The 27,248-nt window shown below is 36.8% G+C and overlaps 1 protein-coding gene across 2 annotated transcripts in view; it reads right to left on the bottom strand.

The window, feature by feature from the left end:
* Window positions 1–832: 832 nt before the first annotated feature.
* Window positions 833–27,248, bottom strand: part of LOC131069995 (ubiquitin carboxyl-terminal hydrolase 3) — a 44,034-nt gene continuing 17,618 nt past the window's right edge. Inside the window, exons 5-9 of one of the 2 annotated variants that reach the window (XM_058005544.2) lie at window positions 14,547–14,605; window positions 14,304–14,378; window positions 13,507–13,564; window positions 2,144–2,220; window positions 833–1,244 (exon numbers count right to left, since the gene is read on the bottom strand). In XM_058005544.2, coding sequence (XP_057861527.2) covers window positions 1,158–1,244; window positions 2,144–2,220; window positions 13,507–13,564; window positions 14,304–14,378; window positions 14,547–14,605 — 356 coding nt within the window. In that variant the 3' untranslated portion in view covers window positions 833–1,157. The remainder of the gene's footprint in view (window positions 1,245–2,143; window positions 2,221–13,506; window positions 13,565–14,303; window positions 14,379–14,546; window positions 14,606–27,248) is intronic. The other variant, XM_058005545.2, reaches the window with a different exon arrangement.

Genomic DNA, 27,248 nt, shown 5'->3' with positions numbered 1-27,248 from the left:
AGCATTTGAAGCCAAGCATTACGAGTGAATGACAGGCATATTGTATGGATAGCCATGAAGATAATACGATTAGGATTTCAGAAGCTGCTAGTTCAAATTCTGCCATGATCAATAAAGACATCAAAAGTAAAAGCTCTCAAATATATACAGAGAAGAAAATTATAGTTTGGTCCTTTGCAAAATCCCGTATTAACATAAAATCCCCCACATTCTCATTAAAAAATGCACAATGCTAACTGAGAACTTAAGCATGACTGGTTCCTATTACAGAATAAAAGCCTTTAACTTCAAAATGAAGAAACTTGAGCATTCCCAAAAATACAACTATATTAAGAAAGCTAAAAGACATAAGGCTCCAACTGCCATTTTTCTGAGAGTATTATAATTTCAGTTGCACTGCTTTCGACCTACAGATTCTATTCTTGCTACAAGAAATATATGCAAAAGGAATTGGTTATGTAATACAAAAAAAAATTGGTATTAGAAAAATGCAGACAGTAAGGATTACAAGAACATTGTGTGGATAACATTGTGCATTACATTTGTCAATACTGAAAATTGGGAGGATAAAGTAAATAAAAAAGAAGGCAGCGGTTATGATTTTTACATAATCATTTATGTCGCTAACTTGTCTATACTGTGTTTATTATTGAATTTACAATCACATTTTTGCTCTAAATGTGGCTTGAAACTATTTCAATTTTAAAAGTATATCTTGTGCTCTAAATAATTTTCTTTTACTAACTGTTTTACTAGCCTGAAGGACAATGATTCCGGCTTGTCTGTCTCACAAGCGTGTAATAGCTAGTAATTTGTGCAATGCTTCCACGGGTCACAAAATTTAAGCTAAAGAATAAAATCTCCAAAATTATTCAGTTAAAAAAAAACAATAATTCCTACAAATACAATAGTTCATTATAACTATAAGAGTTTGTATGGATTAATTCCACATTTTATATAGACAAATAATAGTACTAATATTAATTTTCAAGTTGCAAAATTTGCTGAGTTTGTAGCTTGCTGCTCGAATTCAGACTATGTAGCTCTCTTCCCAGCAAAAGAAATCATTTGAAAAATTTAAAGCTACCTCCAGATATTCTGGTTTTTTCATCAAACAACACGACATCTTTATGTCATCACCATTCTCTAATCCAGGCTCAGGTTTTCTTTGACAACGCTATGACATTGAAGTTCACTGAATCGGGACATTTCTGGACAACATTTTGAAGGATTTTGACAGTGTCCTGTAATGGTAAAAGTTACAATTAGGAAAAACACAAAAAAATATCATATAATGACTTCACGCATTATAAAAAAAATACTTGTACATGAGAGAACAGGCCTCTATAAAACAAAATGCAATGATAAATCCATGTATTTGAACAACATTTCATCTTCTAAAAACACAGGTAGAGCTGGTGCACCTGAAATTATTCTCAGCAAAAAGGTTTACTAATTTAATAGAGGAAAGAAATAGCATCTCAAACATTCACTAGTTTCTGAACTTGTAGAACTAAAAGACTCATTATCCTATTCAAGGAAAGTTGAAGAGATCATGAGGGCAATGAAAGATTTGGAAAGATGAGCAAGAGATCATATTTTCAGCAGCTGGTGCAAATCAGAACTGAGTCATGCTTTGTGACGAATCACTTTTATAGTAAGAAATCCATATCTATCAATTTAAACATTACCTAAATGTGCAAACAGAGACAACATAGGACTAATCTAGAGGCCTCAAACAAATCTCTGAATACTCAGACAGGACAAATAACTAATCTGTCTGAGGCTAGGGTTGAAAGATAAAATACTTTTATGCAAAAACCAGAAATCAGAACTGATTAGGAAAGAGGACCTCTGAACCAACTTACATTGGTCATCTGGTTAGCTTCTTGATCCCTAGGTCAAGTCTATCTGCTGTAAATTGAGGTGAAAACCTTTAAACTACACAAGGTTGCTATCATGGATTACTCAACCTGAATTTTGAACTTGCAGGGAGGCCTGATAATTAATATAGAAAATCAGATGTACTAACTAAATTCATTGACCTGTTTATACCTGGCCTACATTTTGTTTAAAAACACTTTTTATTTAGCATCCCATTGAAAAACAAAAAAGTCAAGTATGCTGTACTAGTATTACTCACCATCAAAAAGGTTTCACGTGAACTAGGTCCATGACACACAGGATCTGACCTCCTTCCATCTAATTCATATAATTGACCTGTATAAAAATTTGGAGTCAGCAAAACTAAAGCAAAAAATAAATATGCTCGGTGCACATATGATGACTCTTGACAAGTTTGCATTTGTAGGCTAGCTTCTGTTACATATGCTTCTTAAAACAAGACAACAGATACGACCACTAATGCAATGAGTACAAATATTGCCCTATTACTACTGAGGTAAAAATTAAAAGGCGATGCAGTTTTGAGTCTTTGGACAATACAATTAAATGTCCATTTGTAATGCAGAGCCAAAAATGGCACTTCATTTATGGCAAGTTTGAACTGGAATCTAAAATAATTCCACAGTTTTGGTCAAGATGGCCCTAATTCTACACATACCATATATTAATTTAATAGTAATTAATTATAAAAATCTACACATGAATTTTAATACTGATGAACAAATTTAATGATAATAAAGTTATTCAAATATATATATTAATTATAATAATAAAAAAAACTTATCTTGTTGGGACAATTGGAAATACCTAAGACTCATTTGATAGAATTTATAATTGAATTTTTGAAAAATAAAGAAAAAAAAGTATTTTTATAAGAAATTTTAGTACTTTTTAAGTTGCCGAGTTTTAGCAGAGTCAAAATGTTTTTCCAATTAGGTTTCTAAATTTTTTTCATAATAATCTTTCCATGAAGACTCTACCCTAATACCCAAATGTCAAAGACTACATTAAATGCCAACATCTCAAGATTGAAATGCAGCAAAGAATGTCCATACCTAACAAGCAGTCTTTTTCCCTTAAATCGTGCCACGTGTAGTTGGATGTGCCTAGAAGGCATGGGAGAATGCTCTATACAAGCTACAAAAGTCCTCTACAATAATGGGGAGTTGCCCTATGGGGTTTGAACTCACCATTGCATCAACATCAATAGATTTCCAACAATCCATTCGACTAATAATGTGTGCTTTTGGATTCGATTGTGTGAGAATTTTTGCATCAACGTTTTGGATCACACTCCTTATGCTCTCTATCATCCTAATGATGGATCACGGAGTGTGATCCCAAACGTTGATGCAAAAATTCTCCCACAATTGAATCCAAATGCACACATTATTCACCATTGTGGTGGTCGACATTAAAATGAACGGAACATGACAATCCTCCCTCAAGCAATTTCAAACTTAGATGTTCAAATATCTTCACGCCTTCCCAGTAGCATTCTCAAAAGATAAAGTCTCCCATTTCACCAAATACTCCAAAATGATCAGCTGAGCCTCTTCTCTCTCATATCAATGATCACTTCATGCTCCCAAATCAACAAAACTTCATCATTAAGTGGTGGCAGATTTAATAAAGTTATGATCTGCTGTCCAAGGGCCTTCTTAAGGCATGACACATGAAAAACATTGTGAATTATGTTGTTTCCAAGCATGTAGTGAGAGGGACAGCAAATTTAAACTACATGGGCAGCCAAAGAATATTGTGAGTGATAGAAACAACAGATTTATTAATTTGTTTTGGCAAGAATTGTTTCAATTGAGAGGTACGGAATTGACTCCATGTAATGTCCCCTTCTCAGCTCTAGATTGTTAGATCTTTAGCCTATTCTAGAAACTCGTAGGCTAATCAAAGACTAAATTAGGGTTTCCATCTTTCGGGTGGATTTCAAAGGGGTGTTTGTAGGAGTTTGGAAGTTTGCCTTCTGGGTTATTCTGGGTTTCTCGAGAGCTTCAAAATGGTATGACATGCATTTCTATAAGAGGAGATTTTTGAACTTACTATTTTTAGTAAATTTTGACGGCTAGCCAGATTGTGCTTAAAAGGTGTTTGGAGTCGCTTACTATTTTTAGCAATATGTTATTTTTAGTAAGTACTATTTTTAGTAGTACAATACAACTATTGGTTTCTATTTCTAGCAGTCTGGTTTAAGGTTTGAGGAGTGGTTCATTCCGTTCTCTTCGAGTCCATTTTTGGAAGGTAATATCTGAGGTGATTTTATTATTCCAAGTTGCTTTTTGACCCCCACGCCTAGGCTCAATGACTTAAAGTTGTTTTTAAAAGATGTTCTCATGTGGTCTTCCTAGTTGGGAATTATTAATAATTTTTATTTAGTAGTGCACATGAAAAGGGAAATAAAATAAAGTTAAAACTTTTAATCCCACATGGCCTGGAGAAGAGGGTCGATTCCTTGAGAAAAGCTATAAAAGCAAGTTTGAGAGGCCCATTTGGTATGCTATTATTTTGATAATGAAGTGCTGCTGAAATATTTTCAGAGACTCTTGCTTCAGGGTTGTGTGCCTCCTAGCTTCTTCCAGTTTCGAGTTTGAAAGATAACTCCTAGCTGTGTGGTGTGGTGAAGCTTCATCCAGAGGTTGCCAAGGTATTCCAATGGAGATTTATGTTTTGAGTGGATTTGATGTTTTCTAGTTGGTGTGTGAGTGGTGTTTGTTTTTGGAGTGTAAAAACCCTAGTTGGGATTGGACGCCTAACCTTTATGGTGTCTTGCTTTCAGTTTGAGCTATTTTGGAGAAGAATCAAGGGAGATATGATAATTTGAAGCTTTTTTGGGTTGCTGGTCAAAAAATCAGTCTGCAGCTGTTGCATATCAGATTGGGTATCGCTGTTCCTAACTCCTGTTTTTCATCATAATTTATTAGCATTGCATTTGGTTTGGTTTCTCTAGCTTCTTGAATCATAGTAGCAGTGTTTTCTCATGATGCTTCAATGTTAGCCATATTGTGATTTGCTGATTTAGTAGTATGAAACAGTGTTTCTTAATTTTCAGATTTTGAAGCTAATCTTGTTACCCACTGAATAAGTGGAAGTGGCTGGTTCACTGCCAATTTCTTATTTCATTACTTTCTAGCATATGATATTAGCACTCCTGCTGAATAAGTGTTCGAGTTGGTCTTTTGTATTGCCTGCTGAAAAGTGGAAGTGGCTGGTTACAGCGCCAAGTTGTATTCCCTTTCATTTTCAATATGTTTTTCCAAGTTGCTATCTAATACTCTCGCTGAACAAGTGGTTGAGTTTGCTGGATTTTCTTACGCTAATGTTAACAAGTGCAAATCCTTGTGTTTTAAAAATGGAAAAAAAGTAAGGGATATTTCACTCCGAGCATTAGCTATCTCCCTCAAATAGATGGGCAAATAAAGTTGTGAACAAATGCATAGAAAGGAATTTAAGGAATTATGTTACAAGCCAGCAAACAGCATAGATTAAATGGTTTCACCTTGGAGAGCATTGCTACAATTCTACTCATCACATGTCTATAGGTATGACTCTTTTCAAGGCACTCTATTGTTATGATACCATTTCATTCATGGATTTAATTCTTTTGAATAGTAGAGTTCTTGGAGCTAAAGATTTAGTACAACAAAGTTTAGATATTTTAAATGCACTGAAGGAAAACCTACAGCGGACCCAAAATTAGCAAAAGACATATGCTGATCACAACCATCTAGAGAGGACTTTTGAAGTTGGGGTGATGGTTTTCATGAGATTACAGCCCTATAGATAATCTTCCCTCCAAGGAAAGTAGAGTTGAAAAGCTTAAGCCATGATTTTATTGACCTTATAAGATCATGAGGATAGGTGAGGTTGCATGACTCAAAACCACATGCTAGAAATACATGCTCTACTTTGTTTTGTTGACAAGCAAAACACTCCCTAACATGCCTCAAAACATCACCCTCGAGTCCCTTCCATGAAAAACGCATGCCCCAAATAACCAGCTAGTAGTGTGTCATGACATGCCCTCAAAATATTCTCTATTTTTTATTCTAGAACAAGATACACCTAATCCTTATAAAGAATGAGCTCGTCAACCACCTTGCACTTGTCATCATGTATCTTGCCATCCAAAATATCAATAGTAAATGTGTTCTTGGCATATTTAGCTATTATAGAAATGTTCCAGTCAGCAAGTATATCAGTCATAGAACACAACAAAGCTTTCTAGATAGTGCATCAAACCACATTCTTCTTTCCTTTGACATATTCAATGTCAAAATCATAGGCTTGTAGCTTACTTGTCCATTTTTTCTATTTGTCATTCAAATCCTTTATTTAATGAAGAACTTCAAAATGTTATGATCTGTTTTCACCATAAACCAAATATTGCATGAACTTGGCTAGTGCATGCATAATGGCTAGCATCTCCTTGTCATAGATAGAGAAGCTCCTCTCTAACTCCTTGAGCTTCCTACTCTCAAATGCTATGTGATGTTTGTTTTGTATCAAAACTGCTCCAATCCCCTCTCCTAAAGCATCACACTCGAAAACAAAAACAAGTGAATTTTGGAATAACCAAAATTTTCAAATGCTCTCTATGGTGAAACACTCCAACAGAAGGCTCCTTTCTTCGTCAAATATGTCAATGCAGCTGTAAGATGTGAAAAACATTTGACAGACCTCTTGTAATAGCTGCAAAGTCCCACAAACCTTCTCAAATGTGACAAAGCCCTTGGTCAAAGCCAATCCCTTATTATCTTAATCCACACTAACCCCTTTGGTACTAATCTTATGCCCTAGATACAATATTTTGGGTAAGCCGAACTCACATTTGGATGCCTTGGCAAAGAATGATTGCTACTCTAGTATACCAAGCACCCCATCTATGTGACTCAAGTGATCCTCCCATGTCTTGTTGTAGATCAAGATGTCATCAAAGAAAACTAGCACAAATTTCCTTATCTATAAAATAAATACCTAATTCGTGCATGAGTGAGATGTGGTAGGTGTGTTATCAACCCAAACGGCATGACCTAAAAGTTGTTTTGTGCACATCCTCATCTTTGACCCTTATTTGATGATATCCTGACTATAAATCAATCTTGGAGTACACTACAATGTGAAGCTCATCTATCAACTCAATGATCTTGAAAATGGGGTAGCAGTTCTTGATTGTCTTCTTGTTGAGGACTCTATAATCAATGCACGTCCAAATAGTACCATGAGGGCAATCCTGCAACTTCACAACCATTGGCAGATTTATTCAATGTGCAAGCAAAGGATGAGGAAGATAATGCCATTGGCAAATTCTTCTTTGCAAATGGTATTCCATTCCATGTGGCTCACTCTCCTTATTATAAGGAAGTTGTGGGAAAGATAATAAGGACAGGACCATCATATGTGCAACCAGGGGAGAGACTAAATTGGGAACAAAAATCATGGATAAGAACTATTCCAAGATTAACATTTTGTAATATCCCTTGATCAGTACTTAATTAAATTAACTCTTAAATTTTATAATTTTGCATTTAATATATTAATGATAAATTATATTATTTATGAGATAGTCATTACCGTAAATCAAATAACTAAACATTCTTAATAGCAAATAGAAGGAAACCGTTTTATGATGAAAAGGCATTGTGTCAACAAGCAAATCGGATCATTGTCGAAAGGCATGATAGTAATGACAAATTGGCCCAGTATGAATTGGTACGTCCTCATGAGATATGCCTCCCAAGACACAGCCAATCCCTTCGGAAACATATAAGAGGGAGGTCTATGTTTTTCCAGCAGGCAACAAATAAAGAAATAGATATTCAAGTTAAGGTATTGAATGCTGAGCAAAGAGCATTGGACTTACAGCCTGGTACGCTGAGCATACCCTTGCTGTTACAGTATGGATTTATTGTTCTTTCTGATTTATTGATAAATGTAATTCTCAGAATAAGGTTAAGAGCATAAAAGAAAGAATATACTTTCCTTGAGAAATCTGGTAGTTTCATTAGCAGTATCAATAGTAGATATCATAATTATAAGGAATTCTTATGTAACTAAATATTAGATGAAATTCATATATTTTTTATCTAATCTCTGTTATTTCTGCTAATGCTATGGAGGATGGGCTGGACTTGTGCACAGGGAGAGGCGGTCTAATTCCAACCAATTAGGTAGTCTTGAGATGGGTAAGGATCAGATTCCATAAACCTTGAAGGTATAATCCCAAGATGGGATAAGGGTCTGCATCCATAAAACTTAAAAGAGCCTGTTGTAGTTTGGTTTCTCAGCACCCTAGCAACATAATCACCCCTCCCTCCCTTATGGTTTGGTAGTAACAAGGTTAGATCATAATATAGAAGGCTATGCATTATGGAATGTAGAATTAATTGTAAAAAGGCATAATAACTTGGTAATGCATTCAATAATTGTTGGTGTAAATAATTATTCATCTTGGATATTATTACACCTTACTTAAGTTTACTTAGGATAATGCATTTCATAGTAGTTTGGGTATGAGACACTTGAGTGTTTGTGCCACATTGGGATAGTGTGTGTAGGAGAATTTCCACCTTTTATGGTGTGATCTTGTTACTACTTTATCATGTCCACTTATTGTGGAGTGATGATTCCACTTTCGGTGGGTGATCCACCTCATGTGGAATATTTTATTGTTTCTCCTACCTACCACACCTATTTCCTACCTACCCTTGTTTCTTATTGAGCCACATGTCATGTTTGTGTGCTCACATATCCATATAGCCTTGCCTATATAAGCAGGCTCATATTCATTGTATGAACACAACTATTGATCTATTGATGAGAATACAGTTTATTCGTGTCCTATATTTTGTCTCTATTTTGTACTTTTCATTGAGCTCTTGATCTTGGCAAAATCTCACAATAATGTATAATAATTGTTGGAAATATGACAGCTCCAAGTAGGGGACATCACATATTTTGATAGAGAAAATGAAAAGTATCTGAGTCACAAGTGGATGCAACATAGTCATGAATGGGTGTACAGACATTAGGCATCGTCCACTCATCAATATCATGGTTACATCTACAGAGTGCCCTTATTTCCTTAGGGTTGTTGATTATTCTAGGCATCGCAAGGATGCTCATTTTCAATTTCAAATCCTAAAAGATGCTATAGAGTAGGTTGGGCCACAAAATGTGGTACAAGTAGTGACAGATGTGGCCTATGTGCGCAAATCTGCAAGGAAGTAAATTGAGGTAGCCTATAGGCATATTTGGTGGACCCCTAGTTGTGTGCATAATAATTCACTCAACGACATGGCTAAAATCAGCTGGATCAAAACAATTGTCAATGATGCTAGAGATGTGCAGATGTTTATATGCAACCATCACACTTCACATGCAATCTTCAGGACCTTCTCCAAGAAAGAATTCTTGAAACCTAAAGAGACTTGGTATGCATCGTACTTTATTCTCTTGGAAAGGATGTTTGAATTGAAAGAGACATTGCAACTAATGGTTATGACCAAAGATGAAAAACTCTTACGCAGCAATAAGTCTTTTGGCCCAAAAATTTTGCAAACTCGAGACTAAACAAAAAATTGGGAAAAACTCGGCAAAAACCCAATGAACTAATCCCAACCGCCTCCAGCTTGGGTGCTTACCATTTAGATAGGGGTGCTCCAACCTGTTCCATTTTCCCCAACCCACCCTCTCTGAGGCGGAGACATATTGCATAGGAGCTGCTTATCCGTCTCTGCTCCTCCCAAATTTATCAAACATTTGAAAATATATAATTCTTAAAATATTCTTGAAAAACACATATACACTGAATTTGTAGAACATATTACTGATTTCCATCATATACAAATCAAAGTTTGAATTAAATATATATCATATACCAAAGAAAAAGTGAAACCTCTAAAAGAATATCCAACAAATCATTACCATAAAGTAATTTGAGTTTTTCTCCCGATTTTCTACGATTTTTTCCAATAAATCTCCCTGATTTTTTCAAACATCACCCAAGAGTTTTTTGCAGATTAAATCGCTCCAATAAATGACTCACAAAAAATCGGGAGTAAAATGATTTTGTGCAGATCTTTTCATCTATGGCTATGATAGCAAAATGGAATTGATGGCCTGAGTCAAAGAAACGACGGGAAGAAGGTGAAGGAGGTGGTGTCTTTTGGGCTGATGCCAAATATATTGTTGTTAGTTTTTAATTAGGGTGAAGAGCGGATTCCAATGTTGCCTCCGCCCTTTAGGGCTGGGCCCTTTCTCACACGCCACCCTCTAGGGCTGGGCCCTTTCTCACACACCATCCTCCAATAGGGCTGGGCCCCTTCTCACATGCCACCCTCCAAATAGGGCAGACCCTATACGTCACGTCACTTAATGAGCCCTTCATGAAACGTGTTAAGGAAATATTTAATAAATAAAATATAATAATGCTAGCCGACCTAGAGGTCTACCACAAAGAAGAAGATATATATATGATGCAAGTCATTCATTCAAACAAACAATTAGAAAATATAATCTGCTCTGCTCCTAAATGCGATCTGCTCTCCTACACTTGGCAAATCTGCTCCTTGGTGAACTGCAACAAACATTTGGCTATATGGCTTCAGCCTGTTGAAGTTATCTTCTGCTGATTGGTGTCTTGGTCATCTACAGCTAGGGCATCACTCTACATCACCTTGGCAATTTGCTGTTTGGACAACAATCAGAGATAAGTGTTGTAATCATAACATTGTGTTTAAATCATAATCAGATCTGAGGATCTTTCTTGCAGGGTTTTCCCTCCTAGAAGGTTTTCCCAGGTTACTTGTGTGTTGTGTGTTCATTCTGTTCATTTCTCTACTTTTGCTTAATTCTGGAAATTCCTAACACTAACAACAATTAATATTATACTGGAAATTAAGATAAATTTCTATTTTCTGAGTATTGTATCAATCTAAAAGACTAAAATTAACATGGTATCAGAGCTATAGGCTAAATCAACTTTCAGATTTCAGAATTTAGTACTCTTTTATTTCCATCTCATTCACAGGTCAGGTCAATGGGGCTGAAAGTTGAAGATAGGCTTGATGGAAATCTCAACTTTGCTGCATGGAAGGTTCGCATCATGGTTGCCCTAGAGGAAGAAGATCTTCTTCTCTTCATAGAAGAGAAAGAGCTAACTGAACCTACAGATGCAGCTGAGCTAAAGCAATTCAAAAGGAATGTTGTCAAGGCCAGAAAGCTCCTTATTGATTCAGTTAAAGATCACCTAGTCACCTCCATTGCCTCATTCACTACTGCAAGAGAAATATTCAGTCATATACAAGGTACTTATGAAATTAACAATCTCAGTAGGGCAATTACTTAATACCAAGATGTAGGGCAATTACTTTAAGGCAGCAATTACACCATACATATTCAATTGATTCTTCATCGCAGATGGGAGAAACTCAACACTCCCTTACACATGGCTGCCTATGCATTGAACCCGAAGTGGTATGTGCAAAGGTCCAACAAAATTACAACTATAGAGGATGCTGAGGTGAAGGAAGGGTTCATGAAGGCCATTGAGAAAATGCATGATCCTATAGAGGACAGCTTGATACATACCGAGTGGACAACACTTTCCACTCATTGGGGTTACTTAGAGGCGAACAAGATAGATCTGGAGACTATGACATAAGAGGATCCCAAGTTGTGGTGGACTATGCACAGGCCTAGATCTTAGACTACTATTTTACCCATTCAATTGCTGTCCCAAGTTTCTAGTTCTTTTGCAATAATCTACTTATAACTTCATCCACTCCATTAAGAGGAACATACTTACTTCTAGTAGGGTAGATAAGCTTCTGGCTGCACATAGTGCCTTGTGTCTCATTAACTGCAACATACTTATGTACAAGAAGAGTCAAGTAGCTAGATGTGATGTAGAAGAGCTAGAACACATTGATGATGATGCTACACAGAGAGAGTTGATTGGTATTGGTGTAGATGTGCTTGAGCATGTGGAGTCCAACAGTTCTAGTGATGAGGAGTTTGGGCAAGGATCTTGGGGATAATTAGAAGCATCAGGCCATTAGCCATTGACTCATGAATCATGAGTCACTAGTATTACTATTTAGCATTTACTATTTTGTTTTTTATGTTTGAACATTGTTGATTGTAATCATGAATCGCAAAAACATTCCCCATGCTTCCAAAGTACATATAGGCCCACGTGGCACAATTTCAAGCACAATCCAAGGGAGAACAACACTTGATAGGAATAGGCATCCTCGGCAACATGCCATTCTAGTGTTTGAGGACATTAATGCAAATCTTAACATTCTTTAGGGATCTTAGGAGTCTAAAGCCTTTATAGAGAGATTATTGAGAAATATGCCCAAAACACTAACTAGAAATTGTTGTGAGCGCTCATGTTCAAGCATCTAGATCTGAGGATGAAAATCTATTGATTTGTTAGAGACCACAAGACAAAAACACTTTGGTTTTGTGCGGCCAAGGTTGAAAGGGTGATCTCACCTCCAAGGTTTTGTTTGAGCATTAATGGTGACAAATCTCTGTTGTGTCAAATGCATTCCAGTTACAAGATGTCGTGCTTGTAAGAATGTGTTTTCATTTGTTGTCGGCTTCTGTAGCAACATAATGTTATATATTTTATGGTCAATTAATAGAAAAAAAGTTTTGCAATTTTCTCTTTTTTTGTGAATTCAATTTGAGATCTGGGTTATCATAATTGCTGTGTAATGCCTTGAAGAAATTCTAGGCTACTAATGTAATGTAAAAATCACGAGAAATCTGGGTTTTGATAGATCTGGTAAAAGACATTTAAGTTGAAATTTAACTATATTCCATTTGTTGGCTTGATTTGTAATACAGAGTAGTTAATGTTATTGGGATATTAAAAGGGAAATTTTCTGGGTTCGCTAGTAGAACAGATTACAGTTAGTTATTTTAGGGTAAAATAATGAACTCTGAAGTATAACTCTGAATTGTTAATGTAGCTAGTAAACCTTGATGTAACTTAGGGTTTACAAGGTTTTGAGTAAATATATTTAAATCTGCTAAAAAACTTCACCCTCTAATTGGCCGGGACATTACACTTTCTGTTAAAGATCTAAAAACGTTATCGATTCTTCTAAAATAACATTTTACTATCTGAACAGAAAGATATCTTTAGGATAAACTGAATTTCGCCCAACTACTTCTTGATATCTCTACAAATATAAGTAGCCCTTTTGCTGTGCCCTATTTTACAAGATTTACATTCTCATTCCTCAACCAAGAACTAAATAGAACTGATGTTATTGTGGCTCTAAAAATACACTATATGCACCATCTAAGGAGGCAGATTCCGCAAACTTTGTTCAGGCTTTTCTCATTGAACATTGGCAACCTTATGCACTCATATGCCCAATAGGCTGGTAGCAGTTCATGTCAAAGATAGCTTTAATTTTCAGAAGTTCTCTAAAAGACATCTCTTTCTATACACTGAAGCATTTGTGCAGAGTTGGACTTGAATTCATAAAACATTTCACATTTTGCATTGGGCCAATCATATAGAGGCAGTGACATTAAATTCAAAGCATAACTAAAAGAAATGCTTACCATCGACACAAGTGAAGCAAACAAAATGCAAATCCACATTGACAGTCAGATCAGGAGCCTGCACAGTTGAAGCTGGATTAATTTATGCATTTAAAAGTACATAAAAAGCATATAATGTAACACAAGATGCCATTGATACTATGTACTACAACTTGACAACCATTTTTATTCAATTGAAATATGTTGAATAATCTCGCTTATCAGGAGAAATTTATAAATTGTGGAAATTTACAAGAGCATGTTCAGGAAATAAGACGTGCAAGAAATGACCTCCACTGGTCAGTCACCCTTCATAAGCCATAATGAAAAAACGAGATTGAAATTGTAATAAATAGAGATTCAACACTGTTATAATTATCAAGAACTGTTTACCAGAAAGATAAAATTATTCAGTCAACATATTAAATCCAACAAAAAAATTATACTTGCGACATGGAAAATAGGACAGGACTATCCAAAATTTTCAACATGTAGGAAGAATGATGAACTGGAACAAAAGCTGAAAAGTAAACAGAAAATGATTTGTACTCTGCATGTTCTCTATCTATATAAATTCCTTTTAACAAATTCATGTCCACAATAAAGGAAAGTCACATCAGCAAAGTTGTCAAAGAAAAATATGAATTAATCAAGATCCCACAAACTGGATATTCTATATTAACAAAGTCTGAATCAATCACAGCTGACAAGCAAATTGCTATAAGGACATAAAAATATGATACCTTATTATTATTGAAAACAAGTAACAAAAACATAGAACTCCAAAACATAAAAAATACTGGGTGCTTATGGCTTACAGTAGTATCGCCCGCAGAAGCTGCAACGGAATGTGCATCCTCCAATTCTGTATCCGTTTCAAGGAACTCAGCACGCTGTCAATGCAAAAAGTGCTTATTCAGATGCTACAAAATAAATTTTTAAAAGCACTAATTCTTGCAAGAATGATACAAATCAGATATCACGAGAAAATTTTGGTAGTAGTATTTCTTGCAAGAACAGGTTCCACACAAACTTTGAAAAAGATATCAGAATTATCTCACCTGCTCAGCATTCATATTTGCAGTGGATGTAAAGAATCTATCAAAATAGGATCCAGTAACTGCACAAGCAAATGAAAAATAACAAAATTGTATTTAACTAAACCCAGCATATGTCTCACCTCATGTGGAAAATGACACATTAAAAGGAAAATGTTGTACAAGAGTTGCTCGTCAAAGTAGGAATTCTAAAGCACCACATTGAGCACAATTACAATGCATGAAAATAGCAAATCTTTGTAAGGAAACTTTTTAATAGAAGTCAATGTTATGGAAGCAAACTCTTACATTCCAATAAATAGCAATACAGAAACAATATGTGCAAATAAAATTTGTAACAAGATGAAGGAAATTGCATCAAGGGAAATCAAGCAACACTCAAGCATGTTTGATGCTACATTTAGCATAAAGTGAGAATGCCTTTATGACAGGCAAGCCCCATTGTAGGAGAAGATAAACCTTTCATTACACTCACGATATACATGTAGCATAAGAGTTTTTCCCCAGAAGAGATCTTCACACTTATGTTCTTTTATACTATCTGGCATCTTTGAATCCAAATTTTTCTAGCCCATTAATACTAAATTGACAATAAAAAACAGAAGCAACACTAAATGGGGAACCTAGACACAACTTGTGCTAAATTAAATCTTGACATAACTGGGAGAGGTAACCCAATAACTACTAGCACAGGCAGTGCGTTCCAACCTCCCCTTTGCATACTCTCTAAGCATCCAAAAAACCTCTGGCAATGAGGCAGACACCTCTGCCACTTAATGTGATTTCAGGAGTACTTTACAAAAGAAGTTCTAGTTAATTGTTACGTAAGGCAACTCCCAAATCATTATCAAGACTGTGAATCAAGAGTATCTCTTACTGGTGCTTTAGAAGCTTACTTGTGAAGCTTTCATGATGGTAGAATCATACATTGTGATGGTAAGTGACTCCCAGATCATTATCAAGTCTTTGCAAGTCAAGAATATCTATGTTGATGCATTAAAAGAATTGCTTCCCAATGAAGACCAGCTCACTAGTATATATTTTGGCCACTGTTTCTGCAAAGCCACCAAAGTGGCAGACTTCTTGGAAAATATGGGACAAAACCTCCCACCACTCTTGTTAGAACATCAATGTTTTGAAGATGAGGAGGATTGAAGTGATACTAAGGAAATCTTCATAGGGAAGGCAACAACAGGTGCTCATGTAGGTAGGGATGGCAACAACAGATGGTTTTATCTGTCGTCATGGGGTTTCATTGATGTGAGTAGGTGTACAAAACATGTTAAGTAAACAGAACTAGAAGGATCTTGAGATTCCTCAACGAGGGCCAAGAGGAAACCACCATGGTTTGCCAAAATGAAATCTCACCAGGGATACTGTTCCGCACATTCATTCGGAATGAAATGCACAGGTAATAAGTGACTGATGCATGGCCACTTTTTGTACTATTTCACACAGCCAAGAGAGGAGAGACAATGCACTAACAGCATCTTGAGTTTGTTGTGGTTGATGCGGATCACTGCCTGTTATGTCATTTAGATTTGTTTAATTTTGGTGAAATGTCTAGTCAGTGCCCTGCTTTATTTCAAAGAGTAGTTCGAGAAGCAATAAAACCAATCTAGTCCTCACACAAGTTGTTACATTTTCTGGTTTGTTTGCACCGTATCTGCCTAGTCTTCTAAACCATAGCAGATCTCGTGCTTGTCTGGTTTGGCAATTGTTTTGAACATATTAAAATATTGAACCCACCAACCTTTCAGTTTTCACTTCCAACCCACATAAGTCACAAACAGAAAGAAATAAAGAAAAAATGAATGAAATTATATTAATGTCCACATATAACCAAGAAAGAAGTCCACAAAGCAATGGAAGCAGATAAAGACAACCCAAGCAGGGAACCAAAATCCTTTTAAGTGTCAATATTCTGGGATGCATTGGAGGCACCAATAATATTATCATTGGTCACTGCAGGAGAACCAATGCAGAGTCCAAGAATGCTCATTGCAGAAAGTCTAGAGCTAAGGGCTGGACTGGACAATTCTAAGAGGCAGTCAATTTTGCATAGAACCTCTCTATACATGAATCGATGGTACCTAAAGGGTTCTTAATGCCTCTTAACATCTGTTTTGGGTTGAAAGAAGTAATCAATATGACAAATCTTGGACCTCCATAGAGATATTTATGCCTGAAACTAGTAACCTCGTGAAGAAAATGGGCTGAACATCTCTAATCAAAGTGGAGAAAGAAATGGATAGAGAACCCCTAGAACCTTCGTGTAAACAAAGTACTCCTCAGACTCAAATATCATAGTAGATTGGAAGCCAGAGAAATAAAGTACTCCTCAGACTCAAGCACTTGGAGAGAAAAAAGGTGAAAAACCCTTCACTTTGAAAAACATGGTTATCTGTCTCAACATAAAGTTGATTAGAGGACACACACAACTTGCCAAGGGGAATCCTCAAACCATAAGACCAATAATGTTGTCAATAGTTGGATTGAACAATGGTTCCATCAACACCTCTAAGAAGTGCTAAGTGTAGACAGGCAGTTTAGAGCTAAGAAAATTCAAAGTGAGGTCAAGAGTAGCCACATAAGTAGAACCTAAAAGGAGGAAGCTTGTCCAAAGAAATGTTGATAGACTATTAAGAACAGACCTTGGAGAACTAGCAACACTGATGTCTTGAAGGACCCAAAAAACAAATCTCCTTTTAAATACAAAGTGCTGAAAAAGGATATCCCTGACAAACAAAGAAAAACTGCCCTTGGATCTAAGCTTGTGTATAACTATAAACCAAGTGTGTCTGAAGATTACTCTCAAGAAAAACCGGTTGGGTGACAACTTTGAGTTGGACAATACACTGGGGAACTTTCTATTTGCATCAAACATATGTTGAAAAAGTCATCTGAACCCTGTCAATTCAAGCCTAGAGACAAATCCCCAAGCTAGGGCTACAAACTTCATAACAATACAAGTTAGCTCTGAGAATGTAGAGCCTCAAAGATTCTCCCAATCAGAGAAGTTAGCTCCCGCAAGTCGTGATGAGGCTATTCCTACCAATTTAAGTCCTCAATCACATAACTCTTTAAGACAGCTCATCATCGACAAGATTGTGAATGGGCATCTAATGGGTCTCAATGTGAGCATTAAAACCAATTAGAAGAATAACATAAGCCACAAACAAGTGGGAAAGAAAGGGTCTCTCTCGATGTGCATAGCATAGTTAGAAAACAAAAGCAAGGAATAGCATCAATGACAAAAACACCCCAAAGTGTTTTTCATCAACACTAAGTCTGGAACATATATCTATGGTGTAAATCATGGGCCAACAATGAAATCCTACATCTAAAAATGTCACAAAATAAGCAACCAATCCCACTTGAACCACAAACATCCCTTGATCTAGGAGTCTCATGTTGGAAGGTAGAGGCCCAAATATATCCTATGACTAGAGAGAGAACTTGCTTAGGGCTGTCATGGGTCTCAATAAGAAAGATGATATCCCATTAAGTGGCAACATCCAAGAAGTTACTTGGAGAAGGCCATACAAAACCATCATAATTCCAACAAGCATTGCAAATGTCATCACCACCAAGATCCAAGAACGTTGTATGTAGATGACCTAGTGCATGGTTATCCTTGAGGTGGGGAATCACAAATAATAGACTTGCAGTCACTAACGACAGCCCAATTTAACTCCTTTTTGGAGGCAACAACTAGAGCATGAGCCTTCTAAAGCTCCACCTAAGGTCATATGAGAATTTTTTGGAGTTAAAAATTTAGCTTAAAGGGTTCACAAATGCTCTTTGCCAAACCAAAATCTAATTAAGGGTGTATTTGGTTTCAACCAAGTTCTGTCTAAGTAGATATCTTTCAAGCCAAGGGAATCCTACAAGCTATGACCAACTTGTAAGGGCTTAATTGACTTAAAGGTGTGACCAACTCAGCAAGCCCAGCTCTTTTCTCATCAAGATTGACCTAATTTCCATTGTAATAAACAATTACTAAAATGTGTTGTTGCAAACTAGGGTTATCACCACTCTTTTGATGTTGCTGCTGCCCTTCTCTTCTTGCCTAGGTCGTCGTGTCTCCCCCCTCCTATAAGGACAAGGTTTCTTGACATCATTCTACAACTAATTATGTTGCAATGCTAAAGAGAGTTGTTTCAAATGCCTTGGCAAACATCAAACCATTGAAGGACACAGTTGACCCCAGAATCACCAAATAATGGGAGGAAGTCACAACTATAGAAATCCCCAGCAGCAATATTGAAGAAAAACTCGTCAATTTAGCTAAACATGTGGCAAGGATTGATAAGAAATGGAGGTCTAAAATTACAAGCAGCATCAAAGTTTCATCATGTGGCAAGAGCTTTTTCATCTCTTCATTTTCTTAAAAAGAAGATAAAGAGCCGACTTTTAGAAGTGGCTAATGGTTTATGGGACCATGCAGGCTTTACCTGAATAATCGAAATCCCAACTTTGTTTCTCTTGAAGAAACCCCATCCAATATTCCTGTTTGACTCTGCCTTTTATTTCTCCCTCTACATCTTTGGCATGAGGATGCCTTCCTGGCCATAAAAAATGTGATTGGCATCTTTAAAATCTTCGTAGAGCCCAAAGAAAAAAACAATCTTGGTACCCAAAATCTGTGTCGAAGTCAATCTCACCAAAGGTCTCCCAAAAGCAATAAATCTAAATATGGGAGAATTAGCCTTCTCCCAAAAATTGGACTATTGAGTAATCCCATTGAAATGCAATCTGTGCCACAAGAATGGTCATTTTCTCAAGGACTGCCCCTAAAAAGTAAAGTATCCGAAACCTCAAGAAGGATAAACTGAGAAACTACAAAATGTATATTGAAGAAATAACAGAACCCCTCCAAAGCAAGATAGCAACAAGGTAATCCTTCCTTCCAACCCCTTCTTAAGCCCAAGAGACCAATGAGATTGAAAAATATATCCCAAAAAATGAAGAAGAAATCTTGAAGCTAAAGAATGTGGGGGGGGAAATTGGAGGTCCCCTTCCCTCACTCAACAATAGGTTTGTCACATTCCTTTGCAAAGAAGCAAACAAGCCATGAACAAAACGCAATTCCCTCTTCCACCTAGAAAGCTACCAAAAGAAGGAAAAATTATGGAAGTGCACAGCAAGTAAAAAAGAACATTGCTGCAGCCACACAGGCAACAATGCCAAAAATAAATTAGGTAAGCAGTGTTAACCATTTCATGGAATATTCAAGGCATGGGGGATGCCCAAAAAAAGTCCTTCCTTAAAGATCTACTTCATAGCAGAAAACATGATATCCTTTTCATTTAAGAAACTAAATCCAAAAATCTTGAAGCTTCTCAAATCAAGAAAAGAATTTGGCATTCTTGTGAGTTGTGAATGTTTAGCTGTTTCATCTTTTGGTGCTTCTAGAGGAATTTTAATAGCTTGGTCCTCTGATTTCTTGATGAGGAACATTTCTTGCATCCTCATTGGATTAGGGTCACCTTGAAAGATAAGAATGCAAATCAGATTTTCATTTTGTCCATGTACTCTACAAAATCATCCGGAGGATGATTAGAATGCTGGTTTCCCGTAAAAGATAATGCTGCTCAATTTAATCTGTGCTTGGTCAAAATGAAATGAGAGGTGGACTCCCTGTTCAGGACAAAGATAGACAAAATGTGGAAGATATCATGAGCAAGCATGACTTGAGGATATTAAACCCAAGAAGGGAAAATACACTTGGTCTAACAAAAGGACAAGAGAAAACTATGGCATTCTCACTCTCATGCTCCAAAATTCTCCCAAATCCTACATTGGATCATATGCCTATCAATTTATCGTTCAAACAGAAAACCAATTGGGGACCTATTCCCTTCAAATACTGTAAGGACCCAATGGTCCTAACCCTTGACTCATTAAATACAGTCTAATTAAATTTCCATTAATACACATGCGAGATTTAAGTTAATTGACGTGCAATTAAAATAAATAAAGTGTAACTTAACTTTCAAGCGGTGAAATTTAACAAGCAATACTTATCATGCAACGTAGAAAAAGTGAAGTAGAAGTAAAGTTCACATGAAATAGCATGAAGGTATGCAAATCCATAATTAACGTGCCCTAATTAAGTTAACTAATCGAAATTAAATACCAATATGCATGCATTCATGAAAGGAAAATTAACAAAAGGAAAGTAAATCATGCACAAAATGACACATGTTAGTGGGTCAATAGGTTAGTGATTTTTCTCTTCTTTCTGTTAGTTACATATTACATGGTGACTTCCTATCGCATTTACATCATTAGACCCCATAGGTCCTTTTCTTAGCTTTTTCATGGGACCATACTGATCAATTACAATAAAGATACACATTTTACAATCATTACATATGATTCTCTGAATCTTTGTCTCCGGATGTATCGTCTCCATTGCCATCGGACTCACCTCCATCTGCAATCTGGAAGACGAACATATGACCCAAGCATTTTATACGCCCAACCAATCGAAGCTTACACTTCTCGATGCTCATGATAAGCTCATGTCCCTCACAATGGAGTTTCCTAGCAAACCGGAACCAATTGTCGGGAATGGAACCTATGCATGCATGTAGCATCTAACATCCAAATTGTTGAACTTAGCTACATGTGTTATGGCAGGGAGAAAATTAATAATTTATTGGCCAATTTAACCCTATCGGGGTAGGTGAAAGAAAAATCACCCTTCCTTGGTTAACCCATAATCAAGCACACCTTTCCAAAAGCATCCATCATAGATAGACTAAAACCATCCCTCCCGGATAAACTCAATTATATATATATATATATATATATCAAATTTGTCCCTAGTTCTCGCTCATTTATGGATCTTATTTAACTTCAAGATTATATTAAATGATTGATTAGAATAAGTTGGTGTCAGATTCTACCAGAATTACTAACTACAAAATTTCCAAAGATAATAAGGAAACAAAATTTATAATAACAAAATTCCAAGAGAGATTGTGTAAGAAAGAGATAAAATCGTGTCAATAGAAGTCGACTCAACAATGAACATACAAGATTATCATGCAGAGGGTAGAGAAATGTGGGGGGGTATTCGGCTATGCGAATTGCAAGAACCAAGTAATGCCATGTAGAAGTCGATTTGGCTCTGCCTGCCAAATCGACTCAGCATACATCTCTGTCTACACAAAACAAGTCAAAAATCAGCCAATACCAGCCACAGCAAAGTTGTTAAATCTGTAATTGAAACCAGTCATATCGACTTGAAAGGGGGTCAAACTAAATAAAAATGGAAAAAGAAAGATCAACATGCTTAATTTAGATTAGAAAATTCAGTATATATGAATAAATCAGTGTTGAATCAGCCACGTTTCTGGGAGAAATCAGAAAATTGGGAGCAATCAATCAAACATATCCCCAACCGATTTTATGGTGAGGAGAAAGAAAATGTGGTGCAGAGAAAGAGGAGAGGAGGGTGCAATTTTTACCCAATTGTGCATCGATTTCTCCTGCCAAACCAAATTTCCTGCATACCAAATCAATTCCCAGGCATATCACGGTGGAGGAGGTAAGGGAAATTACTTCCCACTGATCCAGCATCGCCCTCCCTCAAAATCATTTCATGCAGACCAGGAAAAAAAACGTGGGAGGAAGGTACGAAGGCGTGGTGACGATGGGAGGAAAAGTGATTCAGTTTTTCTACAGCACAAATTCAGTTAGAAATCAAAGTATTTCAACCAAATTTACAGGAAACAAAGAAAGAAGGGGGACTGTATTAACCAAAACAACATGGAAAGATTACCTTTTCAAAACGTAGAGAGGAAAATGATGATATTCCTAAATCGATTTCCCCAAAACACCTGTGCAAGGCTTCGATTATGCAGAGAGAAGATGGATGATTTTCTTCTTGAGTGTTTTCGAATGATATCTCTAATGATTTATAAGCTTTCAGGCTGAGAAATTTAATCCTAAATGCATGGATTTGGTTGATTAAAAAATTCAGATAATAAGGGGTTTAAGTGAGCATAACTGATTTGTAGTAATCAGTTATGAATGCGTGACTTGTGCATTCAAGCTATCTTTGCTCAAAAATCTTAGTCACAGGCAGTTACTCTAGTTTTTGAATTTTAAATTATATTTTAATATTATTTTCAAATTTAATATTTAAAATCCTGCATGACAATTTTTTTTTTAATATTATAATTTACTAATTTATTTATCAACTATAACTTTTATATTGATTTTAAATTTTTAATAATATAACTTTTCGAATAAATTAATTATTATATTTTATTTATTTAAATTAAACCTTTAAATTGATTAATTTATTTAAATTTTCTAAGTTTAATTTATTTAATTATTAATATTTAATTTGGTGTTTGCACAAGGTTCCATTTCGTGAGTTGCTGCCGACGAGCTAGGAGACCCCTCCTCGGTCATATGTCCGCCTTCGACGGTCAACCCTACAACCACGTCACACTCGACAAAAACGTATCTCATTAAAATAATGGTGTTACGCACATTTATTATAATAAGGTCAAATGTCAATAATTTTAATGTCTGGCAAGTTAAAGCAATCTAAAACTTATTGGTCTAAATCGGGTCGTGACATCCTTCCCCACTAGGAAGAGACATCGTCCCGATGTCTTATTACAAAAACATGCACAAAAATAATAATAATAATAATAAAATCCATCAAAACAAATACGAGAAAGAACACTCAATATTCTCAGCATTTTCCCATGTAGCATTGTCCTTTGAATATTGGTCCCACTGGACCTTATACTGCAAGATCTCTCTCTTGCACAACTGAATAGTGCACCTATCAATAATCCGAGTGGGCTCCACTAGCACCACCCCGGGGTCCTATACCTGTAGTGCACACCAATCAAGAATATGAGAAATATTGGGATGATAGGGCTTAAGCAATGAAACATGAAAAACATTGTGAATCCGGGCAAGAGCAGGCGGTAAGGCAAGTCGATAAGCAACTAGATTAACCACTTCTAGGATGTCAAAAGGCCCAACATGTCTAGGTGCCAATTTCGAGGACTTCTTGAAAGAAATGGAGCTCTTTTGAGGTCTCACCCTCAAAAAGACCTTATCCCCTTCTGAAAATTGTCGCAAGGTCCTATTCTTATCTGCATAGCTCTTTTGTCTATCAACTGCTTCCTTTAGTATAGCTTTTATTGACACCATATGTTCTTCCATCTCCTTAAGTAATTCCGGACCAACTAAAACTCTGTCTTCTACTCGGTGCCAACTGACAAGAGTTCTACACTTACACCCATAAAGAGCCTCAAACGATGTCATACCTATAAAGGAGTGATAGGAGTTGTTATATGCAAACTCAAATAAGGCAAGAAAATCCTCCCACTTGTACTGTTGATCCATACAGTACATTCTCAATAAGTCCTCTACTACCTCATTTACCCCCTCAATCTATTCGTTGGTTTGTGGATGATACGTTGTGCTAAAGTTCAACCTTGTCCCTAAGGCTGCATTCAAAGTGGTCCAAAACCGTGTCATCCTCACATCCCTGTCAAAAATTATTGTCTCGGGTACCCCATGTAACCGGAAAATTTCCTTAACAAAATTGTGCCAAAGCTACTAATCCATCCTTAAGGTAACCGAATATGAAATGAGCTACCTTAGTCAACTTGTCTACTACAACCAATATCATGTCATGCTTTTGTTTGGACATAGGTAATCCTTGAATAAAATCCATATTGATCACTTGCCATTTATAATTTGGCACATGGTGCAAAAATAATAACCCTACTGAATGCATATGCTCAGCCTTGAATCACTGGCATTCAAAACATTGCCTCACATAGCTATCACATCCTTCTTAAGTCTCAGCCAAAAATATAAGGGTTTCGTATCCGCAACCATCCTATTCACACCAAGGTGTCCAGAATAAGGAACATTATGCATTTCCTCCATGATCAAATCCCTTAACCCTCCTTTGTTAGGAATATATATCCTCCTCATGTATTTAAGAAGTCCATCTGGCTCAAAAGTGTATCCATCAAAACGATGGTCACAAGGATTAGTTTCTAAGGCGCACTTGACTAAGTCACAATGTTCATCCCCTTGGAGATTATCCAACACCTGTTGTCTCAACATAGTCCTCGTGGTTGCTATCACTGCTAGATGCCTTCTTCTGCTTAAAGCATCAGCCACTCTATTTTCCTTGCCCTTGATGTAGTCTATCCCAAAATCATACTCACTTAAGAATTCTAACCATCTTCTCTACCTTGCATTCAAATTAGGTTGGGTAAAGATATACCTTAACCCATGATGATTAGTCTTGAACTCAAATGGCTTACCCAAGAGATAGTGTCTCCACATTTGGAGAGCATGGACAATAGCAGCTAATTCTATATCATGTGGAGCATAGTTGACTTCATGTTGCTTCAATTTCCTTGACTCATAGGCTACCACTTGTTCATTTTGAATTAACACCCCTCCTATTCCTTCTCCTGACACTTCAGTGATCTGTGAATGATCCATTTGGGTCAGGTTTGGTGAGTATAGGTGTTGAGGTCAACTTCTGTTTAGACTTTAGTAAGTTGAAGGCTTGCTCACGTTCCTCTGTCCAATCAAATTTCCTTCCCTTCCTTTGGAGTGCAATTATAGGAGCTACAATCTTAGAGAACCCTTCTACAAACTTCTTATAATATCCACCTAACCCCATAAAGCTATGGACCTCATGAGCATTTCAAGGGGCTGCCCATTTTGTGATTGCTTTGATCTTTTCTGGATCAACGGAGACTTGATCTTCAAAAATGATATGCCGTAGAGCTTGTGTTCCCTTAATTGCTGCAACACTAGCCTTAAGCGCTTTTCATGCTCCTCTACTAATTTGGAATAGATAAGAATATCTATGAAAATCAAGATGAAGTCATCTAGACAATCTCTGAAGACACTATTCATAAGGTTCATAAAAGTTGTTGGTGCATTTGTCAATCCAAAAGGTAACACCACGAATTCATTATGTCCATAGCGAGTTCTAAAGGCTGTCTTATGTATATCTTCATCTTTTATTCTAAGTTGGTGGTACCCTGACCTGAGATCAATCTTGGAGAACACTGTTGCACCTTTCATTTGATCAAACAACTCATCAATCCTAGCAAGTGGGTACCTATCTTGATGGTGACTTTGTTCAACATCCTATAATCAATGCATAAGCGGAGTGTGCCATCCTTCTTCTTGACAAAGATTACTGGTGCTCCCCATGGTGATACACTTGGTCTGATTAGGCCCTTGTCCATTAACTCTTGCAGTTGTACCTTTAGCTCATATAATTTTGTGGTTGCCATTCTGTAGGGTGCCTTGGATTGAGGTTCAAGACATCTTGGTACTCTTGAAGGATAGGGTGTGTATCAAGTCCAATTTCATCCTCCCCTAAATCCTTGATATGAACTGCATAGATTTCACAAACCTTCCTTTGGGCCCTCTTAAGTTGCAAAGGCTTCTTAACTCCTTGTATCTCCACTTGATTTCCTAAATCATCAAGGCACTCCATAAGTTTATCCTTACAATTCAGTATGGCCTTATGCTAAATCAACCAATTGATTCATGAGATGGCATTATAACGCCATCCCGCCACCGCCACCCAAGTGCCACCGGAGGCGTCTCCCCATCCTTCGAGAGACGTGAAGACGTCTCTTGAGGGACGGGGAGACACCCAGACATCTCCCATCGCCCCCACGTATATGCAATTTTTAAAATTAAAATTTTTAAAAAAAATTTAAAATTGACTTTTTTGGGGGTTAAGGGGTAACCCTAATTGGACGTGGGCCAATAGAAAAATAACACCCAACGCCTTTATAAAATAATAAAAGTATTTTTGGCCTCGCGGGGCGCTGCCCCTCGACCCCGCCCTGTATCGCGACAAGGAGAGCGCAAGGGGGCGCTGCCCCTTGACACCAACTTGGGGGTGCTGCCGCCAAACCCCCGTCGAAAAATATAGGGGGAAACCACACTGATGGAAGTAGGGAAAATTTAGCCTCCGAGTCTGATTAGGCTCCATATAACAACATAATTAGTATTGAAGAAATATTGGTATTTAGATTTAGTATTTCAAATTTCCTATAGTTTCATTTGAAATGTAATTCTTATACTATTATGCTGTCATACATCTTTCCAAAACTAGTTTTTCAAGTACTATATGTATATGTATAACTATACTGGTCAATTACAATAAAGATACAATACATTTTACAATCATTACATATGATTCTCTGAATCTCTGTCTCTGGATGTATCGTCTCCATTGCCATCAAACTCACCTCCATCTACAATCTGGAAGATATGACCTAGGCGTTTTATCCGCCCAACCAATCGAAGCTTATGCTTCCCAATGCTCATGATAAGCTCTCGTCGCTAACAATAGAGTTTCCTAGCAAACCAGAACCAATTGTCGGGAATGGAACCTATGCATGCATGTAGTATCTAACAACCAAACTGTTGAACTTAGCTACATGTGTTATGGCTGGGAGAAAATTAATAATTTATTGGTGTTCCACGGAAACACGTTTCCCTCCCCCCGTCCCCGAAACTTTTTCCCTTTGTTCCCCCGTCCTCGAAGCTCATCCCCCCATCTCCCTGTCCCCAATGGTCATGGAACACTGTAATTTATTGGCCAATTTAACCCTATTGGGGTCAAGCACACCTTACCAGAAGCATCCATCATAGAAAGAATAA

This window comes from Cryptomeria japonica, chromosome 6 (assembly GCF_030272615.1).
Source record: "Cryptomeria japonica chromosome 6, Sugi_1.0, whole genome shotgun sequence".
NCBI classification, from domain to species: domain Eukaryota; kingdom Viridiplantae; phylum Streptophyta; class Pinopsida; order Cupressales; family Cupressaceae; genus Cryptomeria; species Cryptomeria japonica.
Note: the sequence above shows the minus strand (reverse complement) of the source record. Positions and strands in the feature narration are given on the sequence as shown.